The sequence below is a fragment of the Phaenicophaeus curvirostris genome (genome assembly GCF_032191515.1).
Source record: "Phaenicophaeus curvirostris isolate KB17595 chromosome Z unlocalized genomic scaffold, BPBGC_Pcur_1.0 scaffold_52, whole genome shotgun sequence".
In the NCBI taxonomy this organism is placed as follows: Eukaryota; Metazoa; Chordata; class Aves; order Cuculiformes; family Cuculidae; genus Phaenicophaeus; species Phaenicophaeus curvirostris.
Window position 1 is genome coordinate 593,751 of NW_027206665.1, and position 24,197 is coordinate 617,947.

General features: G+C 45.2%; 1 protein-coding gene across 1 annotated transcript in view; it reads left to right on the forward strand.

The window, feature by feature from the left end:
- Positions 1 to 24,197, forward strand: part of LOC138733858 (transcription factor RFX3-like) — a 217,481-nt gene that overhangs the window by 109,366 nt on the left and 83,918 nt on the right. The window contains exon 3 of the mRNA XM_069881364.1: positions 6,421 to 6,518. Within this exon, the coding sequence (XP_069737465.1) occupies positions 6,421 to 6,518 (98 nt within the window). The remainder of the gene's footprint in view (positions 1 to 6,420; positions 6,519 to 24,197) is intronic.

Here is a 24,197-nt window from a genome sequence, read left to right on the forward strand (position 1 = left end):
CAAGTGCATTAGTCACTGTGTTCCAACAAGCTTGTTTATGTTATAATCATACCATACCATTACCCAAGAAGCTGGATTGCTTGTCCCTATGTAACATGACTTTAGGTCCTGCGGGAATGAATAAGAATGTATTTGAGTGGAATAATCTGACAGATATGTGTAAGATCCCTCAGAAACCTTTTATGACAAATCCAGATGGGACCATCCATCGATGATCCACTGGAACAGACGAATCTAATTGTGACACAGCTCTTTTCCCAAGCCCAAAGGGAACATTGTGGGTTTGTTCTGACGGAAATCTGTACTCTCACATAAACCCCAATGAACACTCTGGACTCCGTTGCGGAGTTGAGCTCCCAACAATGTGTCCCTCTAGAATGTTATCGCATCTACCATCACCCCTATCAAAAAGACACAAACGAGAGGCGGGACTCTCTTATTTGGATTGATAGGCAATGCCCAATTATTACTCATTTGGACAAAAAATTTCTTTGGCCTTTAGATCAATCTTTATGCCAGGAGGTTTGATCCGGGCACATCAGTTTGCCATTGAGAACATCACTTGGCAGGTGTCACTATTAAGTAACTGGTCACAGGTAACCTTTGGGTCCATGAACTGTCAAATACAGGCTGTTTCTAAAATGGCTTTACAAAACCGATTAGCATTAGATATGATTTTGTTAAAGAAAAAGGGTGTATGTGGTTTATTGAATTATTCTATTGATGACTGTTGTATTGCTATACCAAACGTATCATCCACAGTGGAAGAAGCTCAAAAGGCTTTAGCAACTATTGGAGCCCAGACTAGTGAATTGTTCCTGAGAGTACAACCTGGAACTGATGACCCTATTGGATGGGTTGTGGGGTTGTTAGAAAAATTTGGTTAGCTTCACTGATAGAATATATGGTAGGACTGGTTATTATCATTGTGGTAATAATAATCGTATTAGCTAGTGTTAAGCAATTGTTTGTGAATCTAGTAGTCAAACGTGTGAATGCTTTGATGATCACTTCTGAATATGACATGATTGCGATTATCGAGGATAATTCTCATGATGTTTGCTGTGATACACCTCAACATTTTGGTGTGCTCTGATTAAATTTCATAGGCATACAAGTGACAAAGCCACGAGTGGAAATGACATATCCTCCCCCCACCCCAGAAGCCGCTGAAGAGGGCTGCTGCTTTGCTGAGTCGGTGTGGAGAGGGGCCAGACGGAGGTCTGGTGGCCACTCCACATCAGCGGCCATATCAAAGCCCATCTGTGCAGCAAGGATAAGTAGGGGAGAATGGGCAATTATGTCTCTGCCACTCGTTTTCCTATCAGGATGACCAAACTGGCCCATGGTCACCCCCACACACACACATACCAACAAAGGTATGTGGAGGTACATCATAACTGTGAAACAAAACAAGACTCAGAGGTGATGCTCAAAACAAAAGTATTACTATGAGTTTCCTGTTTATGGAAACATCCTGATCTAGGACCCTGGAGTTCTCTGGATTCCTACACACTGGTGGGGGTTGGGCCCCTACCATTGGTGCCACCGATAAGATTGGGCCGACTGGCACCCCAGATGTTATCACTACAGAACGGACTATAATAGAATGAAAGGAGCAAGCATAAACTGGAGCTTCCTCTCAGCTGGTCTGAGACCCCCCACCGACGTCATCAACAATCCACAAGCACCTGAGTGTTTGCAGAAACTTCACTCGCAGCAGCTTTGAGGAAACATCTAAAGACTCTGTCACTGAACTTTCTAAAGACTCTATCACTGAACTCCGTACAGGTCGTATAGCCCTTTCCAAACCCTTATAGGATGCTAATATTGGTCTAGACTTAAGCTTATATTCTTGACTTAGAATTGTAACATTACAGGTAATAAACTAAATGTTTAAATACAATTCTGGGTCCTACTCTGTCTGCCTCGGGGTGTGACACAGATACACAGACTTGTTCCTCCCTCGGGGCAGGACTTGGCATTCTTCCTTGTATAAGTACATGAGGACTTTTATATAGATCTCTCTCTTAAATCTTTATTACAGAATCATGGAATGGTTGCGGTTGGAAAGGACCACTGGTGGTCATCCCCCCTGCTCAAGGAGGGTCACCTAGAGCTGTTTCCCTAAGAACATGTCATGAGGGCTTTTGAGTATCTCCAAAGGTGGAAAAATCTACAACCTCCCTGGGAAACCTGTTCCAGTGCTTAGTCACCCTCACAGTGAAAAAGTGTTTCTTGATGTTCAGATGGAACCTATTGTGTTTTAGTTTGTGCCTATTGCCTCTTTTCCTTTCACTGAGCACAACTGAAAAGAGCCTGGCTCTATCTTCTTTGCACCTTCCCTTCAGGTATTTGTACACACAATGAGTCTCCCCCTTGAGACTCTGGGCTAAACAGCCCCAACTCTCTTGTCCAACTAGACTTTGTGCTACTGATCACCACCCTCTGGGCCTGGACATTCAGCCAGTTTTCAGTCCACCTCACTGTCTGCTCATCCAGCCCATATTTCAACAGCTTCTCTATGAGGACCTTATGGGAGTGTCAAAGGCCTTCCTGAAGTCTAGGTAGACCGCATCCACTGCTCTCCCCTGGTCTACCAGGCCAGTTATTTCATTCTAAAAGGTTATTAAGCTTGTCAGCATCACTTTCCCTTGGTGAATCCATGATGACTACTCCTGATTATTGTCATTCATGTGCCATGAAATGGTTCACAGGATTAGTTGCTCCATCACCTTCCCAGGGATTGAGGTGTAGCTGACCAGCCTGTAGTTCCCTGAGTCCTGTTTCTTGAAGACAGGAGTGTTTTTTGCTTTCCTTCAGTCCTCCGCCACCTATCCTAAACATCATGATTATTCAAAGATTATTGAGAGTGGCTTGACAATGACATCAGACAGCTCCCTCAGCATTCATAGGTGCTTCTTATCAGGGCCCGTTAAGGTCTTTCTAATACACTAACTTTGTAAATGAAGCTTCTGTGATGCTTGGACTTAGTTAAGCTTTCTAGGAGGCTTAGTGTGGTTAACTCTTTTTAAGCTGTGCTTAAAACTTTTACTAACTAGTTATAGTTTATATCAGCATATATTTTCAATAAGATATTACTTATCTTTCAGTGTTGCTATTTCCAATAATTTTGTTTCACTATTTCATCTGTATTTTGGACTAATTTGTGATTATTCTGGACTGTATTTTTTCAGTTGAGTCTTATTTTGAAAGTATAAGTCATGTAAGGTTTCAGAAAGGAAAGTTAGGGGATCAGCCTGGCCAAGGAAGAGGAGTTTGCTGCAATATTTTGTGTAGACTGAAGGGGTGGTGGATATGCTTTGAAAGCAGATGCAGATGATTCTGCAGTGATTGAGACAGTATACGAAGGAGATACTGGTTTAGAGAGAGGAGAGAAGAGTAGATGATGAAAGAGTTGAGAAAAGGAATTGAACGTGCAGGGTAAGGAAAAGGAAGAATAAAGATGTGAATCTAGTATACTACTAGGAAATGTGATGAAGAATGTGGGTAAGATAGGTGCTTTTCCGCTATAGGAAAAGAAAGGGCTAGCCGGCATGAAAACATTCTCTCGATGAAGAGTGGTTTTGCTCTGAACAATTAAATGTACATATTATACGTTTGATTAAATTTGAATTTATGTGCACATGCTTTAGGAGCAGACTACTTCAGGTGAAGATGAAAAATTCAGAAGAAATAAGTTATTTTTAAAAAATCCTTTCCTGTAGTTATGGGTGGGATAATTTTTCAATGACTAAATTACTTTCTGTCTAAATAAATCTTTTTGCGCACTGACAATATAACTATGGCTTTCATAAAAGTCTGATATGTTGCTCCAAATGAATTAAAAAAAAATCCTTAATGAAAATCTAATATTCCCTTCTTAGTGTAGTGGCAGTGGTTTCACAGGTGTTTTCAAGCAACACAGCAATTGTCATTTTTGGCACCTTGAATGGTGAAGGGAGAAATTGATCCATGTACAAATAAAAAGTAGCAAAAGTAAGGCCTAAAAGTGAGTAGCATAATTAAATACCATTTAACATCCTGCAGAATTTTTCTTAGTCTTATGTTTCCTCAAATATGATTTTCAACTTACATGGATTTTCCATTCCTGGTTTAGCATGCACTCTTAGAGCATGAGGTAGCAAGCTTGTAAGGCTTTTAATTTCATCTCACTGACCTTATGGTTTATGTCATGCAATACAGAAGAATTTGAAGAGAGACATTAAAAACAAGTGTTTAATCAATTTTAGAAAGTGTATCCATGCATCAAAAGTTACACAAAACAAAACTTCCTATTCGGCATAGACTATGACCATAGCATTCAGAAATAATTGTGTCATTAAACTGAATGTACACACTTTTGCTAATCAAAATTGGAGCTTAATGTAAAATCAGATTTAACATATGAAAAACAGTCATGAACTTATTTTGGTTATTTATCTAAATATCAACATTACAGTTTGCACTACTTTCCAAAAGTCTTTTAGACGAATTAATGTATTAAGATGACATTTTTTTCTGAGAACAGAAAGCCTTGCATATCCAACTCTTTTTTTCTTTTTTTTTTTTTTTAAGGCACTGCACTTGATCATATTGTTTTATTTTAAGTGGGGTTCATAAATCCTTACTTATTTTACCCTGTTATTTTTCTCTTAACCTTCTTAGTTCTTTTAATGCGAACACTTTTATCTAAAATCAAAATTCTGTACATAGTTTTATCTTCCTCTAATGATGAGAGATGTGGTTTTTGAATTTGGGAAATTATAGTTCAGGAACGCTGTTAAGGGATAGCAGGCCAATGTCCATTTATGTAAAGGTTCACATGGGAAACCAGCAAACTGCTGATTTTTCTATTTAACCATCAAAAAGGGTGCATCTCATTACTGATGACTGACAGAAACATCTGGTTTTCTCTCATCTTTGAACAGTCTTATTCAAAGTAACGTGTTTTGGGTTTTTTTTTTCTGAATTAAGGTTTTTATATAATTTTTTTCTTAGACGTTGTGGTTTAACCCCAGCCAGCAACTAAGCCCCACACAGCCACTCCCTCCCTCCCCCTCAGCAGGATGGGGGAAGAGAATTGGAAGGGTAAGGGTGAAAAAACTCATGGGTTGACATAAAAATAGTTTAATAATTAAAACTAGTAGTAATAAAAAATAATAAATTGTAAGGAAAAGAGAAAAAAAAATAACAAAGATAATTATATTTCACAGAAAGGGTCATTGGGCACTGGAACAGGCTGCCTAGGGAGGTGGTTGAGTCACCTTCCCTGGAGGTGTTTAAGGCACAGGTGGATGAGGTGCTAAGGGGCGTGGTTTAGTATTTGATAGGAATGGTTGGACTCGATGATCCGGTGGGTCACTTCCAACCTCGTTATTCTGTGATTCTATGATAAACCTCAAGGAAGACAAGTGATGCAAATGAAAGCAATCGCTCGCCACCAGCTGACCGATGCCTAGCCCAGTCCCAGAGCAGCAGCGCGCCCCCCACCCCCACCGCCAACCTTGCCCCTAGTTTTGTTGCTGAGCATGATGTCATATGGTACGGCATATCCCTTTGGTCAGTTGAGGTCAGATTTCCCCACTGTGTCCCCTCCCAAATCCTTGTGCACCCCCAGACTACTTGCTGGCAGGGCGATATGAGTAGTAGAGAAGGCCTTGACTCTGTGTCAGCACTGCTCAGCAGTAACTAAAACATCCCTGTGTTATCAGCACCGTTTCCAGCACAAATACAAAACATAGCCCCAAAGGGGCTACTATGAAGAAATTTAACTCTATCCCAGACAAACCCAGTATATTAGGTTAACAATGAAGTTTAGAATCTCATTTTGAAGTATATGAGTTAATGGTGGAAAATGAGGAGTAGGAATCTTACAGAACGTAGTGAGGATGATGAAGGTCTTCTCAATAAAGTGTTCTTAAAGAGCTCGTGTAGATGATGCATCGCATGCATGAGAATCAGACTCTTCTAGGATTACAGTGAATTTTTTAGGACCTACTCTGACAGATTAAAGGTTGCCTGTTAACAGCACATGTAAATTGTGATTTAGAGGCTTGTATTGTGTAGAGTTAAATTGGAGTAAAAAAATCCAGAAAAGCAGCATATAGATAACCAAATGAAGTTTTCTTCCTTACTAAATATAGTTCCTAAGCTTGGTGGGAAGCATACAGTTCTTGTGCTTTCCAGATAGTTCTGTCTTTGGCATATTCTCAAGGGCATGCATTTCCAATGTTAGGACTCCACTTAGCATATTACAGACTTGCATCACAATATTACATTGTGTGTTATTTAATAATTGTGAGAACAGGGATGTCCCATGACTGAGAATGTTGTTTAGAAACCATTAGATGCACTGAAGCACTAGTCATTCTTTTTATAAGGTTAACTACCCTATATTTCTGGTGTTCTTGTTTACAGGTACAGCAAGTACAGACTGTGCAACAGGTACAGCATGTCTACCCAGCCCAGGTTCAGTATGTGGAGGGAAGTGACACAGTCTACACAAATGGAACTATGTGAGTTGGTTATTGATCAAACTTAGAATGCTTGCTAAGATATGAAGTTAAATGCACATTCTTTTAATGACATCATATGGGCTACTGTATTTTAAGTAGCAAAGGAAATTTTTGAACAAAACCTTTATTTTTTGACATTTTAAATCATTATTTGGGTGAAAACAAGTTGAATTTACATCACTTGAATTAATCTAAAATGAATTCAGGTAATTGTTACAGTTGGACATAGTGGGAAGTTATATATGCAGCATCTTGTTGTTTGGGGAAAAAACTTAAGTTTATGGACAAGTTTTAAGTTATGTTGATAGGAAGGATTATCTTAAATTGTCATGATATGATCATTTGTGTAGTAAAGAAGTCTTCATGTGGGCCTCCTATACTTCTAGTTGAAATTCTACTGGAAAGTTCCTAAGTTGCTGAGGCAGCTGCAGTCATTACTTGCAGAAACCAATTATGTAATTTTTTTACCATGTTTAGTGCAATGACTTCCATATTGAATTTTTTTTCCAAAGGAAGAGAGGGAGAGGAATGAGATTATGTACTTTTGTTTCTCTCTCAGACTCTTCTGTTTCCTGTGCTTTTCTTGCTTCAATGAACATGCTTTTCTGTCATGAAATTCCTTTCTCCCATGTGCAAAATTAAAATCTAGTTAAGTTCTTAGGTTCTAGTATCTAATCTATGAACAAAGAGTCTATTCTATTCCGTATACAAGGGCCTAGGATATATGGCTGAAGGAAGCTGCCCTATTCAGAGAAAGGAGCAAGTACTAAGCCTGTGGTGGGAATGGAAAATGTTCTATGACTATTAACATGGATATTCTTTCATTCTCCTTTTATGGTCATATGCTAGCTGGATTCTAAGACAACCCTCAAGCCCTCCCAAGAGATCATTTACACATGAAAACAGCAACTAGGGCTAGTCAGTGAGCAGGAAAAGAAAACATGAGTTGGCTGGTTAAGATGACTGGGACTGTGATCCAGTAAGCAGGAAAGGATTCTGGTCTTAGATAAAGAGCTGGTGGAAGTGACTGGAAAGGCAAGAGCCAAGAACCAGTGGGCGGAAAGAAGAAAGTATGGTGGCAGAAATAAAAAACTAACAAAGATCCAAAATGTATGGTTGTCTGGGAAAAAGAACTTTAATTATAGAATGGTTTGGGTTGGAAGGGACCTTAAAGATTATCTAGTTCCGACCCCCCTGCCATGGGCAGGAACACCTCCCACTAGACCAGGCTGCTCGTAGCCTCATCCAACCTGGTCTTGAACACCTCCAAGGATGGGGCATCCATGACTTCCTCTGGGCAACCTCTTCCAGTGCCTCACCACCCTCACAAGTAAAAAATTTCTTCCTAATATCCAATCTAAATCTCCCCTCTTCCAGCTTAAAACCATCGCCCCTCGTCTAGTCCTATTCAATATCTTTATCAACAACCTGGGTGAGGTGATCGAGTGCACCCTTAGCAAGTTTGCGGACGAGACTAAACTGGGAGGAAGTGTCGACCTGCTGGAGGGTAGGGAGGCTCTACAGAGGGATCTGAACAGGCTGGCTGGAATGGCTGAGGCCAATGGGATGAGATTTAACAAGGCCAAGTGCCGAGTCCTTAACTCGGGACACAACAACCCCGTGCAGAGCTACAGGCCTGGGGAAGAGTGGCTGGAAAGCTACCTGGCGGAGAAGGACATGGGAGTGTTGGTCAACAGCTGGCTGAACATGAGGCAGCAGTGTGCCCAGGTGGCCAAGAAGGCCAATAGCATCTTGGGTTGTATCAGAAATGGTGTGGCCAGCAGGACCAGGGAAGTGATTGTGCCCCTATACTCGACACTGGTGAGGCCGCACCTTGAATCCTGTGTTCACTTTTGGGCCTCTCACTATAAGAAAGAAGTTGAGGTCCTGGAGTGTGTCCAGAGAAGAGCAACGAAGCTGGTGAAGGGGCTGGAGAACAAGTCTTACGAGGAGCGGCTGAGAGAGCTGGGGTTGTTTAGCCTGGAGAAGAGGAGGCTGAGGGGAGACCTCATTGCTCTCTACAACTCTCTAAAAGGAGGTTGCAGAGAGGTGGGTGTTGGTCTCTTCTCCCAAGTGATAAGTGATAGGACAAGAGGGAATGGCCTTAAGCTGCGTCAGGGGAAGTTTAGATTGGACAGTAGGAAAAGTTTCTTCACTGAAAGGATTATCAAGCACTGGAACAGGCTGCCCAGGGAGGTGGTTGAGTCACCTTCCCTGGAGGTGTTTAAAAGTTGGGTAGATGAGGTGCTTGGGGACATGATTTAGTAGTAGGCAGGTACAGTTGGAGTTGATGTTCTCAAAGGTCTTTTCCAACTTAATGATTCTATGATTCTATCACTGTACTCCCTGATAAAGGGTACCTCCCCAGGTCTCCTGTAGGCCCCCTTTGAATACCGGAAGGCTGCTATAAGGGGACAGAACAAAACAAAAATAAAAACACTGACCAGATAAACAGCCCAGAAAAGTTGTCTTCATACAGGAGATGATGCCTGTATGTTTTTCCCAATATAACTGCTAACAATTTCATTTGTAGGTAGTACCTTAAAAGGAGATGGAAGGAGGAGCTGGCTGACACAGCATAACTTGTGCTATTTCATCCACCCACCAATAAACTATATTTTAGTATGGTTGATAATTTACCATAGAAAAATCTAGGTTGTAAGGGACCTCCAGAGGTGATCTAGTCCAACCCTCTGCTCGAAGCGGGTCTAATCAGATCAGGTTGCTCAGGGACTTGTCCCATTGAGTTGTGTTCCACACCCTTTCTGGGCAACCTGTTCCTGTATTTGACCACCCTCATGGAAAAAAAAGTATTTTCCTCATATCTAATCAGATCTTCCCATATTACAACTTGCGTACATTGCCTCCTGTCCTATTGCTGTGCACCTCTGAGCAGCGTCTGGCTCTATCTTCTCTGTATCCTCCCATCAGGTAGTTGTAGAGAGCAAAAAAAAGTATCTCCTGAACCTTCTCTTTTCCAAGCTGAACAGGCCTAGTTCTCTCAGCCTCTCCTCATATGTCATGTTCTCTCAGCCCCCTGACCATCTTGGTGCTCCTCTGCTGGAGTTTGCACCACAGACCACAAGTCCTTGAGCCCAGCAGTCTAGGCGATTTTCCACCCATCTTATCGTTCACTTATCTAGCCCATATCTCAACAACTTGGTGATAAGGAGAGTATGGGAGACTGTGTCAAAGTTCTTTCTTCAGCTAAGGTATACAACATCCACTGCCTCCCCTTGTCCACAGTGCCAGTCACATTGTTATAGAAAGCAATGAGTTCGGTCAGGCATGATTTGCCTTGGTAAATCCCTGTTGGCTGCTCCCAATCACCTTCTTGTCCTTCATGTATTTACAAATAGCTTCCAGGAGGATTTATTTCATAACCTTTCTGGGGACTGAGGTGAGGCTGGCTTGCCTGCAGTTCCTGGTATCCTCCTTTTTGTCCTTGAAGATGGGTGCAATATGACTTTTTTTTCCAGTCATCATGAGCTTCCCCCAGTTGCTGTGACCTTTTGAGGATGATAGAGAGCTGCCTTTAATGGCATCAGTCAGCTCCTTCAGCATCCTTGTATGCATCCCACCTGGTCCCATGGGCTTGTGTACATCTAAAAGGCTTAAGTCCTCCTTAAATTTGCATTTTCCTACCTACAGGAGACAGTGATTTCTATCAAGCTCTAGCAGTTCTAACAGGCTCTGTCAGCTGTTTTTGATTAAAGAGGGCATTGAGCTTTTGTTCCAGCTGACTCCTGATTAGGCAGTCAAGCATCCTTTCAGCAAATACTACCGAGTGGCCTATATAACTGCCAGCCTAGAGCACAATGAATAGTCTCAGCAGTTTGTAATGGGGAGTGTGTATGGGTGAGTGTGTGCATGCGTGCACACATGCGTGCACGTGTCTGTCTGTCTCTAGTAATTACTTAGGACAGTGTCTGTATGGTCTTCAGCAGCTGTTAGAGCAACTGTCCCTGGAATGTCAGAGGCCTTGGCCTATGTAGAGGTCCAGAAGAAGGATGCAGTTCTGTAGGTCTCAGGCTGTTTGATCTGCTTGGGGTTTTCCTGATGCTGGGGCAGCAGAAGATATTCTTATCGTCTATAGGTGGTGTTGCTTGTTGAAGATCTGCATTGCCAAGTAAAGGAGCTATGGGAAGAGGTCAGCAGACTGCACAGCATCAGAGATGATGAGAAAGAGATCAACTGGTTCTCCTCTGAAATCCTGTAGCTTCAAGAGCCTGAACCCCCAGCTGTACTGAAGGAGGAGCAGGAGCAGTTTGCGCTTATTGGGTTGTGAAGTGGAGACTCCCATGATGGTGGAGGGTGGAAGCTTGTGACTTCTGGCACTGGGAGGAAGGCTCCTTTTCCACCTGAAGATTTGCAACTACAAAATAGAAGCACCGTATTCATAGCAGATGAGGAGCTGGGAGATCTGTCAATAAAACCATCCATGCTGGTGGAACCCAAGTCATGCAGTAGTGAGGACTCATTGCTGAGGGGGATGGAGACTCCCATGTGCTGAACTGACCAATTGTTTAGGGAGGTTTGCTTGCTGGGGTCTTGGATGTGGGACACTGTTGAAAACCTGCTAAGGCTTCTCTGGCTCTCAAGCTATTAATCTCTGCCGCTCTTCCATGTGGGCACCAATGATACTGCCAAGGGAGACCTATCTGGAAAGCATCAGGTGTGGTGATATGACTGTGGGGGCAATGGTCAAGGACATAGGGGCCTTGGAGATATTCTTCTTGATCTTACTGGTGAGGGGAAAGAGCTTGAGGATGAGGGGATGGATCCTGCAGGTCAACAATAGGGTGCGTGGCTGGTGTTGGCAGCGAGGTTTTCATTTTTTACAGAATCACAGAATGGTTGTGGTTGAAAGGGACCTCTGGAGGTCATCTTGTCCAAGTCCCTGCTCAAGGAGGGCCACCTAGAGACGGTTGCCCAGGACCGCGTCCAGATGGCTTTTGAATATCTCCAAGGAGGGAGACTCCACAATCTCTCTGGGTAACCTGCTCCAGTGCTCAGTCACTGTCACAGTAAAAAAGTGCTTCCTTATGTTCAGATGGAACCTCTGGTGTTTCCATTTGTGCCCGTTGTCTCTCGTCCTGTCGCTGGGCACCACTGAAAAGAGCCTGGCTCCACCTTCTATATACCTTCTCTTCATGTATTTATATATGCTGATAAGATTCTTCTTGCCCCAAGCCTTCTCTTGTCTAGGCTAAACAGTCCCAGCTGGGAGCCCAGAACTGGACACAGGACTCCAGGTACACAGTACTCAACTGGTGCTGAATAAAGAGGAAGGATCACCTACCTGGACCTACAGGCAATACTTTGCCTGATGCAGCCCAAGGATACCATTAGCCCTCTTTGTGGCAAGGGCACACTGCTGGCTCATGTTCAGCTTGGTGTCTACCAGGACCCACAGGTCCTTTTCTGCAAAGCTGCTTTCCAGCTGGCTGCTTCCCTGGCATGTACAGGTACACAGACTTGTTCCTCCCTCGGGGCAGGACTTGGTACTCCTCCTTGTTAAAGTACATGAGGTTCCTGTGAGCCTGTTTCTCCATCTTGTCGAGGTCCCTCTGGACAGCAGCACAACCCTGTGATGTATCAGCCGCTCTTCCCAGTTTTGTGTCATCAGCCAACTTGCTCTGCCCCATTATTTAGATCACTAATGAAGACGTTGAACAGTATTGGACCCAGTACTGAGCTCTGGGGTACACTGCTATTTACTGGCCTCCAACTAGACCTCGCGTAAAGACAATACAGGTCTTCTTCAGCCAAATGGAATAAGTCTCATGTTCACAGGCTCTGGTTCTCGTAAGAGACTTGAACAGTCCCAATATCTGCTAGAGGGTCAACAAAACAACGGCAAAGCAACCCAGGAAGACAGTTAAGCAGTGCAATTGATTGCCTGGAGAGGTTTGTGTAGTTCCTGTCCTTAGATGTTTTCAAGACTCGACTGGGTAAAGCCCTGAGCAAACTGGTCTGAACACAACATTGAGCGACCATGCTTTAAACAGGAGCTTGGTTTGTGGATGACACTAAGCTGGGTGGAAGTGTCGATCTGCTGGAGGGTAGGGAGGCTCTGCAAAGGGATCTGAACAGGCTGGACCACTAGACTGAGACCAATGGGATGAGGTTTAACAAGGCCAAATGCCGGGTCCTGCACTTGTGGCACAACAACCCTGTGCAGTGCTACAGACTAGGAGAAGTCTGGCTGGAAAGCTGCCTGGAGGAGAAGGACCTGGGGGTGTTGGTTGACAGCCGACTGAACATGAGCCAGCAGTGTGCCCAGGTGGCCAAGAAGGCCAATGGCATCTTGACTTGTATCAGAAACGGCGTGGCCAGCAGGTCCAGGGAGGTTATTCTCCCCTTCTACTCGACACTGTTGAGACTGCACCTCAAATCCTGTGTTCACTTCTGGGCCCCTCACCACAGGCAGGATGTTGAGGCTCTGGAGCGTGTCCAGAGAAGAGCAACGAAGCTGGTGAAGGGGCTGGAGAACAAGTCTTACGAGGTGCGGCTGAGGGAGCTGGGGTTGTTTAGCCTGGAGAAGAGGAGGCTGAGGGGAGACTTTATTGCTCTCTACAACTACCTGAAAGGAGGTTGTGGAGAGGAGGGTGCTGGTGAGGTGAAGAAGGGGATAAGCAGAACCGTGACATTAAACTTCCGGAGGGCAGACTTTGGACTGTTCAGAAGGCTGGTTGGCAAAGTCCCATGGGAAACAGTCCTTAAGGGCAAGGGAGCCCACGAGGGCTGGGCGCTCTTCAAAAAGGAAATCCTAGCAGCTCAGGAGAAAGCCGTCCCCCCATTCCGGAAAAGGAGCCATCAGGGGAAAAAAACCATCTTGGTGGAGTAGGGAGACCTTGAGAGGCATCAAAAAGAAGACGAATGTCTATGAGGTTTGGAGGAAGGGACAGGACTATGGGGAGGAAGTGAGATCGTGCAGGGAAAAAATCAGGAGGGCTAAGACCCAACTAGAAATCAGATTGGCCAAGTCTGTGAAAAATAATAAAAAAACTTTCTATAAATACATTAACAATAAAAGGAGGACTAGGGAGAATGTTCAGTCCCTATTGGATGCAGAAGGAACAACAGTGACAGGGGATGAGGACAAGGCTGAGGTACTTAAAGCCTTCTTTGCCTCAGTCTTTAATAGTAAGGGAAGTTGTTCCCTCTGTGTACAAACCCAGGAGTTAGAGGAGCAAAATGAGGCTCCCAGGATCCAAGAGGAGGTGGTTAGAGACTTGTTAGCCCGACTAGACACCCACAAGTCTACGGGTCCAGATGGGATCAACCCAAGAGTATTGAAGGAGCTGGCAGATGTACTTGCCAAACCCCTTTCCATCATCTTCCAGCAGTCCTGGCTGACTGGGGAAGTTCCACTGGACTGGAGGCTGGCTGATATTGTGCCCATCTACAAGAAGGGTCGCAGGGAGGATCCAGGCAACTACAGGCCTGTCAGTCTGACCTCAGTGCCAGGGAAAGTCATGGAAGAGGTGATCTTGAGTGCTATCATGAAGCACATGCAAGAGAACCGGGTGATCAGACCCAGTCAACATGGGTTCAAGAAAGGCAGGTCTTGCCAAACTAATCGGATCGCCTTCTATGACAAAGTGACTCGCCTACAGGATGAGGGAAAGGCTGTGGATGTGGTCTTCTTGGACTTCAGTAAAGCCTTTGACACAGTTTCTCACTGCATTCTGCTTAGGAAACTGTCAGCCTCTGGCCTGGACAGGCGCACCCTCTCCTGGGTGGAAAACTGGTTGGATGGCCGGGCCCAGAGAGTGGTGGGAAATGGAGTTAACTCCAGCTGGAGGCCAGTTACAAGTTTGGTTCCTCAGGACTCAGTGCTGGGTCCAGCCCTGTTCAATGTCTTTATCAATGACCTGGATGAAGGCATTGAGTGCACCCTTAGCAAGTTTCCCAAGTGACAGGGGACATGTCAAGAGGGAATGGCCTCAAGCTCTGCCAGGGGAGGTTCAGGCTTGACATCAGGAAAAAAAAATTTATGGGAAGGGTCATTGGGCACTGGAATAGGCTGCCCAGGAAGGTGGTTGAGTCACCTTCCCTGGAGGTGTTTAAAAGACGGGTGGATGAGGTGCTGAGGTGCAGAGGATAGGGACATCACACGACCAATATGATCAAGTGAAGCCGTTTTATTGAGATTTTACACTACATTTATACCCCTCTTCAGCAGGGGCGAGCCATGGTGTTACAAGCTGATTTGTCAGTTCTCTTTTAGCAGTAAACAATCATTGTTTACCTACAGTATTATGCTTTCCCATGAGAAACGGCTATGTGAGCACTCTGGTCTACAAAATAACAAGTCAAGGACTACTGAGGAAAACTTCCCGTGAGAAGTGAGAGGAGTACAAGGCAGAACAACTTTCTTATAATACAGAGAGAAACCTTAAAGGCAACGTGTCCTCTACAGTGACTAATTCTTTTACAAGGCTAACTTTATTCAGGTGCAGAAGCTGGGTTGTGCACGTCTAAATATCCGTGCCCATTTTGATCTAAGAACTCCTCAACACTGAGGGGCATGGTTTAGTGATTGATGGGAATGGTTGGACTCGATGATCCAGTGGGTCCTTTATAAACTAGTGATTCTATGATTCTATTCTATGATTCTGTATTATCTTTAAGTATTTTTTTTCCCTCTACATGTTTAGAAGAAACTGGATTTTGTTTGTGAGGCAAAACACCATATTTGGTAGAGTAGTAAGTGTTAATGGTTAATTATTAGTCACCTAATGAGAGAAATGCCCCTTTTCAAGTTGAGTAATCGATGAATCCTGTAATTAAGAACAACTGCTAGCAAAGTTAGCCAATTTGCTTAAAAAGAAAGAAATATTTTATTTTTCAAGGCTTCCTTTATTTCAAATTTGTAGTGATAAGTAGCTTATGTAACTGCCCCTCAAATGTGGATACTCATCTGTAATTTATTTTGGATTTATAAAACTTCTGTATTAGTTCTATGGAACAGGCTTTTTTTGTCTTTTATTTTTTGATTTTTTTTTCTTGAGGTTACCAGGTAAAGAACAAGCGCTCTTTTGCACTGTCAGTTATCTAACTCACTTATGCTTCTACATAAACATTTTTTGTATGCACTTACTGATTAACTAAGCGTTCCCTCATGTTAATTTATTACCTGCAGAATAAGAAAAAGTCAAAGTATAAGGAATAACGTAAACAACGTGTCAGTGATATTTAAGGAAAACATTTTTTTTTCTCGACAAATGCTATGTAAAACACCTAACATAAGTTCTTTTTCACCCCACTGTATTACAGGATGATCTGTTTTAGAAAATAAGTGCGTGCAGAAGCAGCTCAGTGTCATCCTGGTTTGAAGAAAAAAGGGTCTTCTGAAAAACGACATCTGAAATCTCTTTCCTACACAAATCTCACAAATAACAAGATTTGTAGTCTTTCTGGTACTTGTCATTAATGAAATTGAGAAATACAATGTGAAAAATGTGTTAAACAACTTCTCTGCCTGGAATAGGAACTCCCTAAGGAGTTTGTTACTGTCCATCCTGTCACTTGTGAAGAGACAAAAAGGCCATCCTTAGGGGAAAGGATCTATTGCCAGAGTGTTTGACTTCTTTTTAAACAAAGAAATTTGGCTTTTTCTTACACAGTAGTTTTCATTCTTTTTGTGGGCACTACAAAGATTTCAACTGACCAAATTTTACTTAGAGCTTGTTTTTCAAAATGTTTTTCCTCAGTGTTATTTTATTTTATGGTAATATTTATTAGTATCAGTTTGCATCCTTACTAAATTAAACACGGTTTCCCTTTTTTTTATTGGCCAACTGCTGTTGGCACCTTTCCAGTTATCCAGAATAAAAGAAACCTGCCTATGATGGGGTATTTCTACAAAGCAGTACTTGCAAATATTTTCCTGAGTTGCTTCTTACGGCATAGCTAACAGAGGCAGCCAACAGATGCAGCACTGTACTCAGAAGGGGGCCAGAAACTTTGCAGAGAACAGCATCCATGTCCTGAGTTAACGTGTCACAGGGCACTACCTCCAGCCATCGGAGCAACTATCTCTATAATGTCAGAGGCCTCAATCCAGACTGAACTCCTGAAGGAGGATGCAGCTCTTGGAGTACAGTGAGTGCCTGGGGTCTCTCACTGAGGCTGGGGCAGAGGGAGGCAGTTTCCTTGCCTGCAGAAAGTGTGCAGTGGTACAGGATCTGTGTTGCCAACGAGAGAGATGAGATCCACCTGACCAAGTAGGGCAAAAGCATCTTTACCAACAGATTGGCTGACCTGGTGAGGAGAACTTGAAACTAGAAATGACAGGGGAGGGAGATGACGTCCCATAATCAAGTGAGGGAGTGGTGGAATGGGTTGGCAAGCAAAGGGTGCAGGGTGTTATGGAAAAGAGAGAGCTTGTAATCAGCAAAACGGGGCTGAAGGGGAGACACTCCGCTGGATGCAATTCTTACAGACAAGGAAGCTTTTCTTACAATTCTTGCAAACTGGTTGGTGGTGTGAAGGTTGGGGGGCAGCCTGGGCTGCATTAACCATGAGATGGTGGAGTTGAGAGTCCTGAGAGGAGCAAATGAGGCAAATGGCAGGATCACAACTCCAAACTTCAGGAGAGCAGACTTTGGCCTATGCAGGAACCTGCTTGGAAGAATCCCATGGGAGACATTCCTGGAGAGCAGAGGGGATCTAGGAGACCTGTTTTATATTCAAGGATCACCTCCTCCAAATTCAGGAGTGGTCCATCGCGATGAGCAGGAAATCAAGCAGAGGTGACGTGTCTGCGTGGATGAGCAAGGAGCTCCCAACTAAACTCAAATATGAAAAGAAAGTATACAGGATCTGGAAAAGAAGGGGCAAGTGACCCAGGAGGAATGTAGCGACACTGTCCAAGCGTGCAAAGATGAGGTTAGGAGAGCTAAAGCCCACCTGGGATGTAAAGGGCAGCATTAAGGGTTTCTACAGGTACACCAGTAGCAAAATGAAGACCAGAGAAAATGTGGACCTGCTGCTGAATGGGGCAGGAAGCCTGATGACGAAGGACATGGGAAAGGCTGAGGTACTGAAAGCCGCCTGTGCCTGAGTCTTTACTGGTAAGGATTGCCTTCAGGAATCCCAGGCCTCTGAGATTCTGCAAGGAAGGAAGAACCTGACTGCAGCAAGGAAGAATAGCGGAGGACCGAGTCAGGGAAATATTTAAACAAATTGGAGATACACAAGTCCATGGGTCCTGATGGGATGCACCCATGAGTGCTGAGGGAGCTGGCTGACGTCATTGTGAGACCACTCTCAATTACCTTTGAACAATCGTGCCGATTGGGGGAGGTTCCTGAGGACTGGAAGAAAGCAAATGACACTCCAGTCTTCAAGAAGGGCAAGAAGGAGGATCTGGGGAACTACAGGCTGGTCAGCCTCACCTCTATTCCAGGGAAGATGATGGAGAAAATAATCCTGGAAGCCATTTCCAAAGAAGGAGTCACCATGGATTTATGGGAGATCATGCCTGACAAGTATTGCCTTCTACAATGAGTTAACTAGCTTGGTGGATGAGGGGAGAGCAGCGGATGCTGTTTATCTTGACTTTAGCAAGGCTTTCGACGCTAACTCCCATAACATCATCGTAGACAAGCTGACAAAGTACAGTTTAGATAAGTGGACAGTGAGGTGGACTGAAAACTGACTGAATCGCCAGGCCCAGACAACTGTAATCAGAAGCAGAAAATCTACCTGGAGGCTGGCCTCTTACTGGTGTCCCTCCGGGTTGATCCTCAGGCCAATACTGTTTAACAACTTCATTAATGACCTGGACGATGTAACAGAGTGTACCCTCGGCAAGTTTGCAGATGATACAGAATTGGGAGGAACGGTTGATAGACCAGATGGCTATTGTGCCATTCAGAGGGGCCTCGACAGGTGATCAGGCCCAGTCAACACGGCTTCATAAAAGGCAGGTCTTGCCAAACAAATCTGATCGCCTTCTATGACAAAGAAGTGACTCGCCTACAGGATGAGGGAAAGGCTGTGGATGTGGTCTTCTTGGACTTCAGTAAAGCCTTTGACACAGTTTCTCACTGCATTCTGCTTAGGAAACTGTCAGCCTCTGGCCTGGACAGGCGCACACTCTCCTGGGTGGAAAACTGGTTGGATGGCCAGGCCCAGAGAGTGGTGGTAAATGGAGTTAACTCCAGCTGGAGGCCAGTGACAAGTGGGGTTCCCCAGGGCTCAGTGCTGGGTCCAGCCCTGTTCAATGTCTTTATCAATGACCTGGACGAAGGCATTGAGTGCACCCTTAGCAAGTTTGCAGACGATACTAAGCTGGGTGGAAGTGTCAATCTGCTGGAGGGTAGGGAGGCTCTGCAAAGGGATCTGAACAGTCTGGACCGCTGGGCAGAGTCCAATGGCATGAGGTTTATCAAGGCCAAATGCCGGGTCCTGCACTTGGGGCACAACAACCCTATGCAGTGCTACAGACTAGGAGAAGTCTGTCTAGAAAGCTGCCTGGAGGAGAAAGACCTGGGGGTGTTGACTGACAGCCGACTGAACATGAGCCAGCAGTGTGCCCAGGTGGCCAAGAAGGCCAATGGCATCTTGGCTTGTATCAGAAACGGTGTGACCAGCAGGCCCAGGGAGGTTATTCTCCCTCTGTACTCGGCACTGGTGAGACCGCTCCTTGAATCCTGTGTTGAGTTCTGGGCCCCTCACCACAAGAAGGATGTTGAGGCTCTGGAGCGAGTCCAGAGAAGAGCGACAAAGCTGGTGAGGGGGCTGGAGAACAGGCTTTATGAGGAACGGCTGAGGGAACGGGGGTTGTTTAGCCAGGAGAAGAGGAGGCTGAGGGGAGACCTTATTGCTCTCTAACACTACCTAAAAGGAAGTTGTGGAGAGGAGGGTGCTGGCCTCTTCTCCCAAGTGACAGGGGACAGGACAAGAGGGAACGGCCTCAAGCTCTGCCAGGGGAGGTTCAGGCTGAACATTGGGAAAAAAATTTTTACAGAAAGGGTGATTGGGCACTGGAACAGGCTGCCCAGGGAGGTGGTTGAGTCACCTTCCCTGGAGGTGTTTAAGGCACGGGTGGACAAAGTGCTAAGGGGCGTGGTTTAGTGATTGATCAGAATGGTTGGACTCGATGATCCGGTGGGTCTTTTCCAACCTGGTGATTCTATGATTCTATGACAGTCTGGAGAAATGGGCAGACAGGAACCTCATGCAGTCCGACAAAGGGAAATGTTAAGTCCTGCCCCTGGGGCGGAATAACATGAGGCACTAGTACAGGCTAGGGGCTGACTGGCTGGAAAGCCGATTTGCAGAGAAGGACATGGGAGTCCTGGTGTAAAACCAAGGTGAATGTGAGCCAATAATATGTCCTTGCTGTAAAGGAGGCCGATGGTATTGTGAGCTGCATTAGGAACAGTGTTGACAGGAGGTCGGGGGAGGTGATCCTTTCCTTCTGCCCAGCACTCGTGAGGCTGCACCTGGAGTACTGTGTCCAGTTCTGGGCTCTCCAGTACAAGAAAGACATGGAGATACTGTAGCAAGTTCAGCAAAGAGCCACTGCAGTGATGAAGGGATTGGAGCATCTCCCATAGGAGGAGATGCTGAGAGAGCTGGGATTGTTTAGCCTGGAAGAGAAGGCGCGGGGGGGATCTTATCTATGTGTCTAAATACCTGATGGGAGGGTGTATTGAAGATGGAGCCAAACTCTTCTCAGCCGTGCCCAGTGACAAGACAAGAGGGAATGGGCACAGATTGAGACATAGGAAGTACCATTTAAACTTAAGTAAAGTCTTTTTTTGCTGTGAGGGTGGTCAAACACTGGACCAGGTTGCCCAGAGAGGTTGTGGAGTCTCCATCCTCGGAGGTATTAAAAACCTGACTGGACAACGTCCTGAGCAACTTGCTCTGGTTGATCCTGCTTTGAGCAGGGGTCGGGAGGGGATTTGGACTAGACAGTCTCCAGAGAACCCTTCCAACCTCAACTACTCAACTGTTCTATGGTTCTGTGATTATAGTTGAAGTCACCATGGCGGAAAGAAGGTGTCATTTGTAGTATCAAAAATAGCTTTGCTAGCTACAAGGATAGCTGAGGCCCTATGTCTTAAAATATTAATTCAACTTTATAAAGTGATTATCATTTGGTCCACAGAAAGGATATAAAACTTAGTATTTGTGAGGATTATACTGGACTGTAAATAGGACATTTCTTTTTAATTTTTAACACAACATACATAGCATGCAATAAATGTTTTAGGAAGGAATTTAAACTACAGGCACCACTTCCAGGAAGTTCAACCTCAGCTTTGCAACTGATAAGATGTTAAACAAGGGGACACCCAGACACCAAACTGAGAGGGATGTGGGAATTGAAAGAACTGTACAAATGGATGAAGGGACTTGCAGGGGGAAGGGGAAGCAGGTAGAAACAAAGAGGGGCATACAATGGGCCAGTCATGGGTAAAATGGGGCCGGTCAGTATGCTTGTCTGGCTGAGCCCTGCAGTCTGTCCAATTTTCTTCTATTTTCTTTAAAAATAGCTTCTTAACTATCGCTCTGCTTAATCTCACTCTCTGTCCCCTGTGTATGTGTGCTGCAAATAACAGGTGTCAGCTGTGAGTGAGACCTGTATGTGTGTGAGTGAAATTTGGTGCCTGGCTACTGGAGTCAGACTGTGGGGTGTAGGCACCCTGGGGCCTCTAATGTCAGCTACGGGAGTGAGTGAGGGTCCTAGCATCAGCAGTTGGAGGGGCCATAGCTCTCTGGATCATCATCATAGAATCATCATATGGTTTTGGTTGGAAGGGACCTTTAAAGGCCCAACTTCCCTGCCACGAGCAGGGATGCCTTTCACTAGATCAGGCTGCTCAAGGCCCCATCCAACCTGGCCTTGAACACTTCCAGGGAGGGGACATCCACAACTTCCCTGGGCAAACTGTTCCAGTGCCTCACCACCCTCATGGTGAAGAATTTCTTCCTAATGTCTAGCCTAAATCTACCCCTCTCCAATTTAAAGCCATTCCCCCTCGTCCTGTCAGTACATGCCTTTGTAAACAGTCCCTCCCCAGCTTTCTTGCAGGCCCCCTTCAGGTACTGGAAGGTTGCTACAAGGTCTCCTTGGAGCCTTCTCTTCTCCAGGCTGAACAAGCCCAACTCTCTCAGCCTGTCCTCATATGGGAGGTGCTCCATTCTTCTGATCATCTTTGTAGCCCTCCCCTGGACCCCTTACAACAGTTCCATATCCTTCTTATGTTGAGGATTCCAGAACTGGACACAATACTCCAGATGAGGTCTCACAAGAGAGGAATGGAGGGGCAGAATCCCCTCCCTCCACCTGCTGGCCACGCTTCTTTTGATGCAGCCCAATATACGCTTGGCCTTCTGGGCTGTGAGCGTACATTGCCGGTTCATGTTGAGCTTCTCATCAACCAGCATCCCCAAGTCCTACTCTGCAGGGCAGCTCTCAATCACGTAACTCCCCATCATGTACTGAAAATGGGGATTGCCCCGACCCAGGTGTAGGACCTTGCACTTGGCCTTGTTGAACTTAGTTTCCTAGGTCTTCCCTCATGCCCTTGTGGATTGGAATACCATTGGCTAGCTTCCAGTCAGTGGGGACCTCCCCAGACTCCCAAGATCTTTGGCAGATGATCGAGAGGGGTCCTGCCGTAACATTCGCTAGCTCCTTCAGTACTCTGGGATGAATCCCATCAGGCCCCATGGACTTGTGAACATTCAGCTGATACAGCTGGTCCCTTACAGCGCACACAGCAGTGTCCACAAACGGAAAGTCACTGTTCCTCCGACTCAGAGGACCAGGCAGCCCAAGGTCTATCAGTATTATTAAATGCTGAGGGAAAAAAAGCATTGAATGCCTCTGCCTTTTCTTCATCCCTATTACTCAGGTGACCATTTTCAACAAGTATCGGTCCAATGTTTTCCTTAGACCTCCTCTTGCTATTATGCTATGTTAAAAAGCCTTTCTTGTTGTCTGACACAACCCTGGCTGGTTTCAACTCTAGTTCAGCTTTGACCTTTTGTGTCTTCCCCCTGTCTATACGAGCCACAGCTCTGCAGTCTTCCTGCGAAGCCTGACTTTGCTTCCAGGGATCATGCGGTTTCTTTTTCCTCTTGAGCTCCTTGAGGAGTCCCCTGTTCAACAAAGTTGGTCTTCCGTCCCACTTGCTTGAATTACAACACACTGGAACTGCCTGATCCTGTGCTTCTAACAGGTGGTTCTTAGAGACTGACCAGCACTCATGGACTCCTAAGCCCTCAAAGGCAGATTCCCAGAGGACACTGCTAAATAGCTCTCTGAACAGCTTAAAGTTTGTTCTCTTGAAATCCAAGGTAGCAACTTTGTTGTCCTTTTTCCTCATTACAGTGAAGATTTTAATCTCAACCATTTTGTGATCCCTGTGGCCAAGGCAGTCACCTACCATCACATCTCCCACGAGTCCTTCTCTGTTCACAAACGACAAGTCCAGGAGGGCAACTTTCCTATTTGGCTCTCAGAGTACTTGTGACAAGAAGTTATCATCTCCCGCAAACTTCAGGAATTTCCCAGACTTGCTCATCTCAGCAGTATGGTATTCCCAGTTGGTGGCTGGGAAGTCGAAGTCTCCCATAAGTACAAGGGCTACCGATTCAGAGATTTCTCCTAATTGCCTATAGAATAACTCATCGATGTTATCATCCTGGCTGGGCGATCGGCAGTAGACACCCACTACATCATCTCCTTTGTTTTCTTTCCCCGTAATGCTCACTCAGAGGTTCTCAACCACATCACCACTAACCGTAAGGACTGTACAATCAAACCTCTTCCTTACACATAGTGCAACTCTTCCACCTCATCTACCCTGCCTATTCCTCCTGATCAGCCTGTAGCCCTCTATCCCAGCACTCCAATTGTGGAACTCATTCCACCAAGTCTCGCTAATACCGACAATATCATCAGGTGCAGGACTCGGCACTTGGCCTTGTTGAACTTCATGAAATCCACGTGAGCCCACTCCTCAAGCCTCTCAAGGACCCTCTGGATGGCATCCCTTCCCTCTAGCAAATCAACTGCATCACTTGGCCTGGTGTCATCTGCAAACTTGATGAGGGTGCACTCAGTCCCGCTGTCTGTGTCGTTGATGAAGATATTAAACAGTACTGGTCCCAGTATGGACCCCTGAGGGACACCGCTCATCATTGGTTTCCACTTGGGACATTGAGCCGTTGATCATAACTCTTTGGACGTGGCCATACAGCCAACTCCTTATCCATCTAACATCCTGTCCGTTAAACCCATCTCTCTCCAATTTAGACGTAAGAATATTGTGGGGGACCGTGTCAAAGGCCTTACAGAAGTCCCAGTAGATGACAACCGTAGCTCTTCCCTTGTCCACCAGTGTGGTCACTCCATCATAGAAGGGCACCAGATTAGTCAGGCACAATCTGTCCTTGGTGAAGCCATGTTGGCTGTCTCTAGTCACCTCCCTGTCATCCGTATGCCTCAACATATCTTCCAGGAGGATCTGCTCCATGATCTTACTGGGCATGGAGGTGAAACTGACTGTTTGGTACTCCCCAGGGTCCTCCTTTTTACCATTTTTAAAAATGGGTTCAATGTTTCCCTTTTCCCAGTCACCGGGGACTTCATCTGACTGCCATGACTTCTCCAACATCATGGAGAGTGACTTGGCAACTACA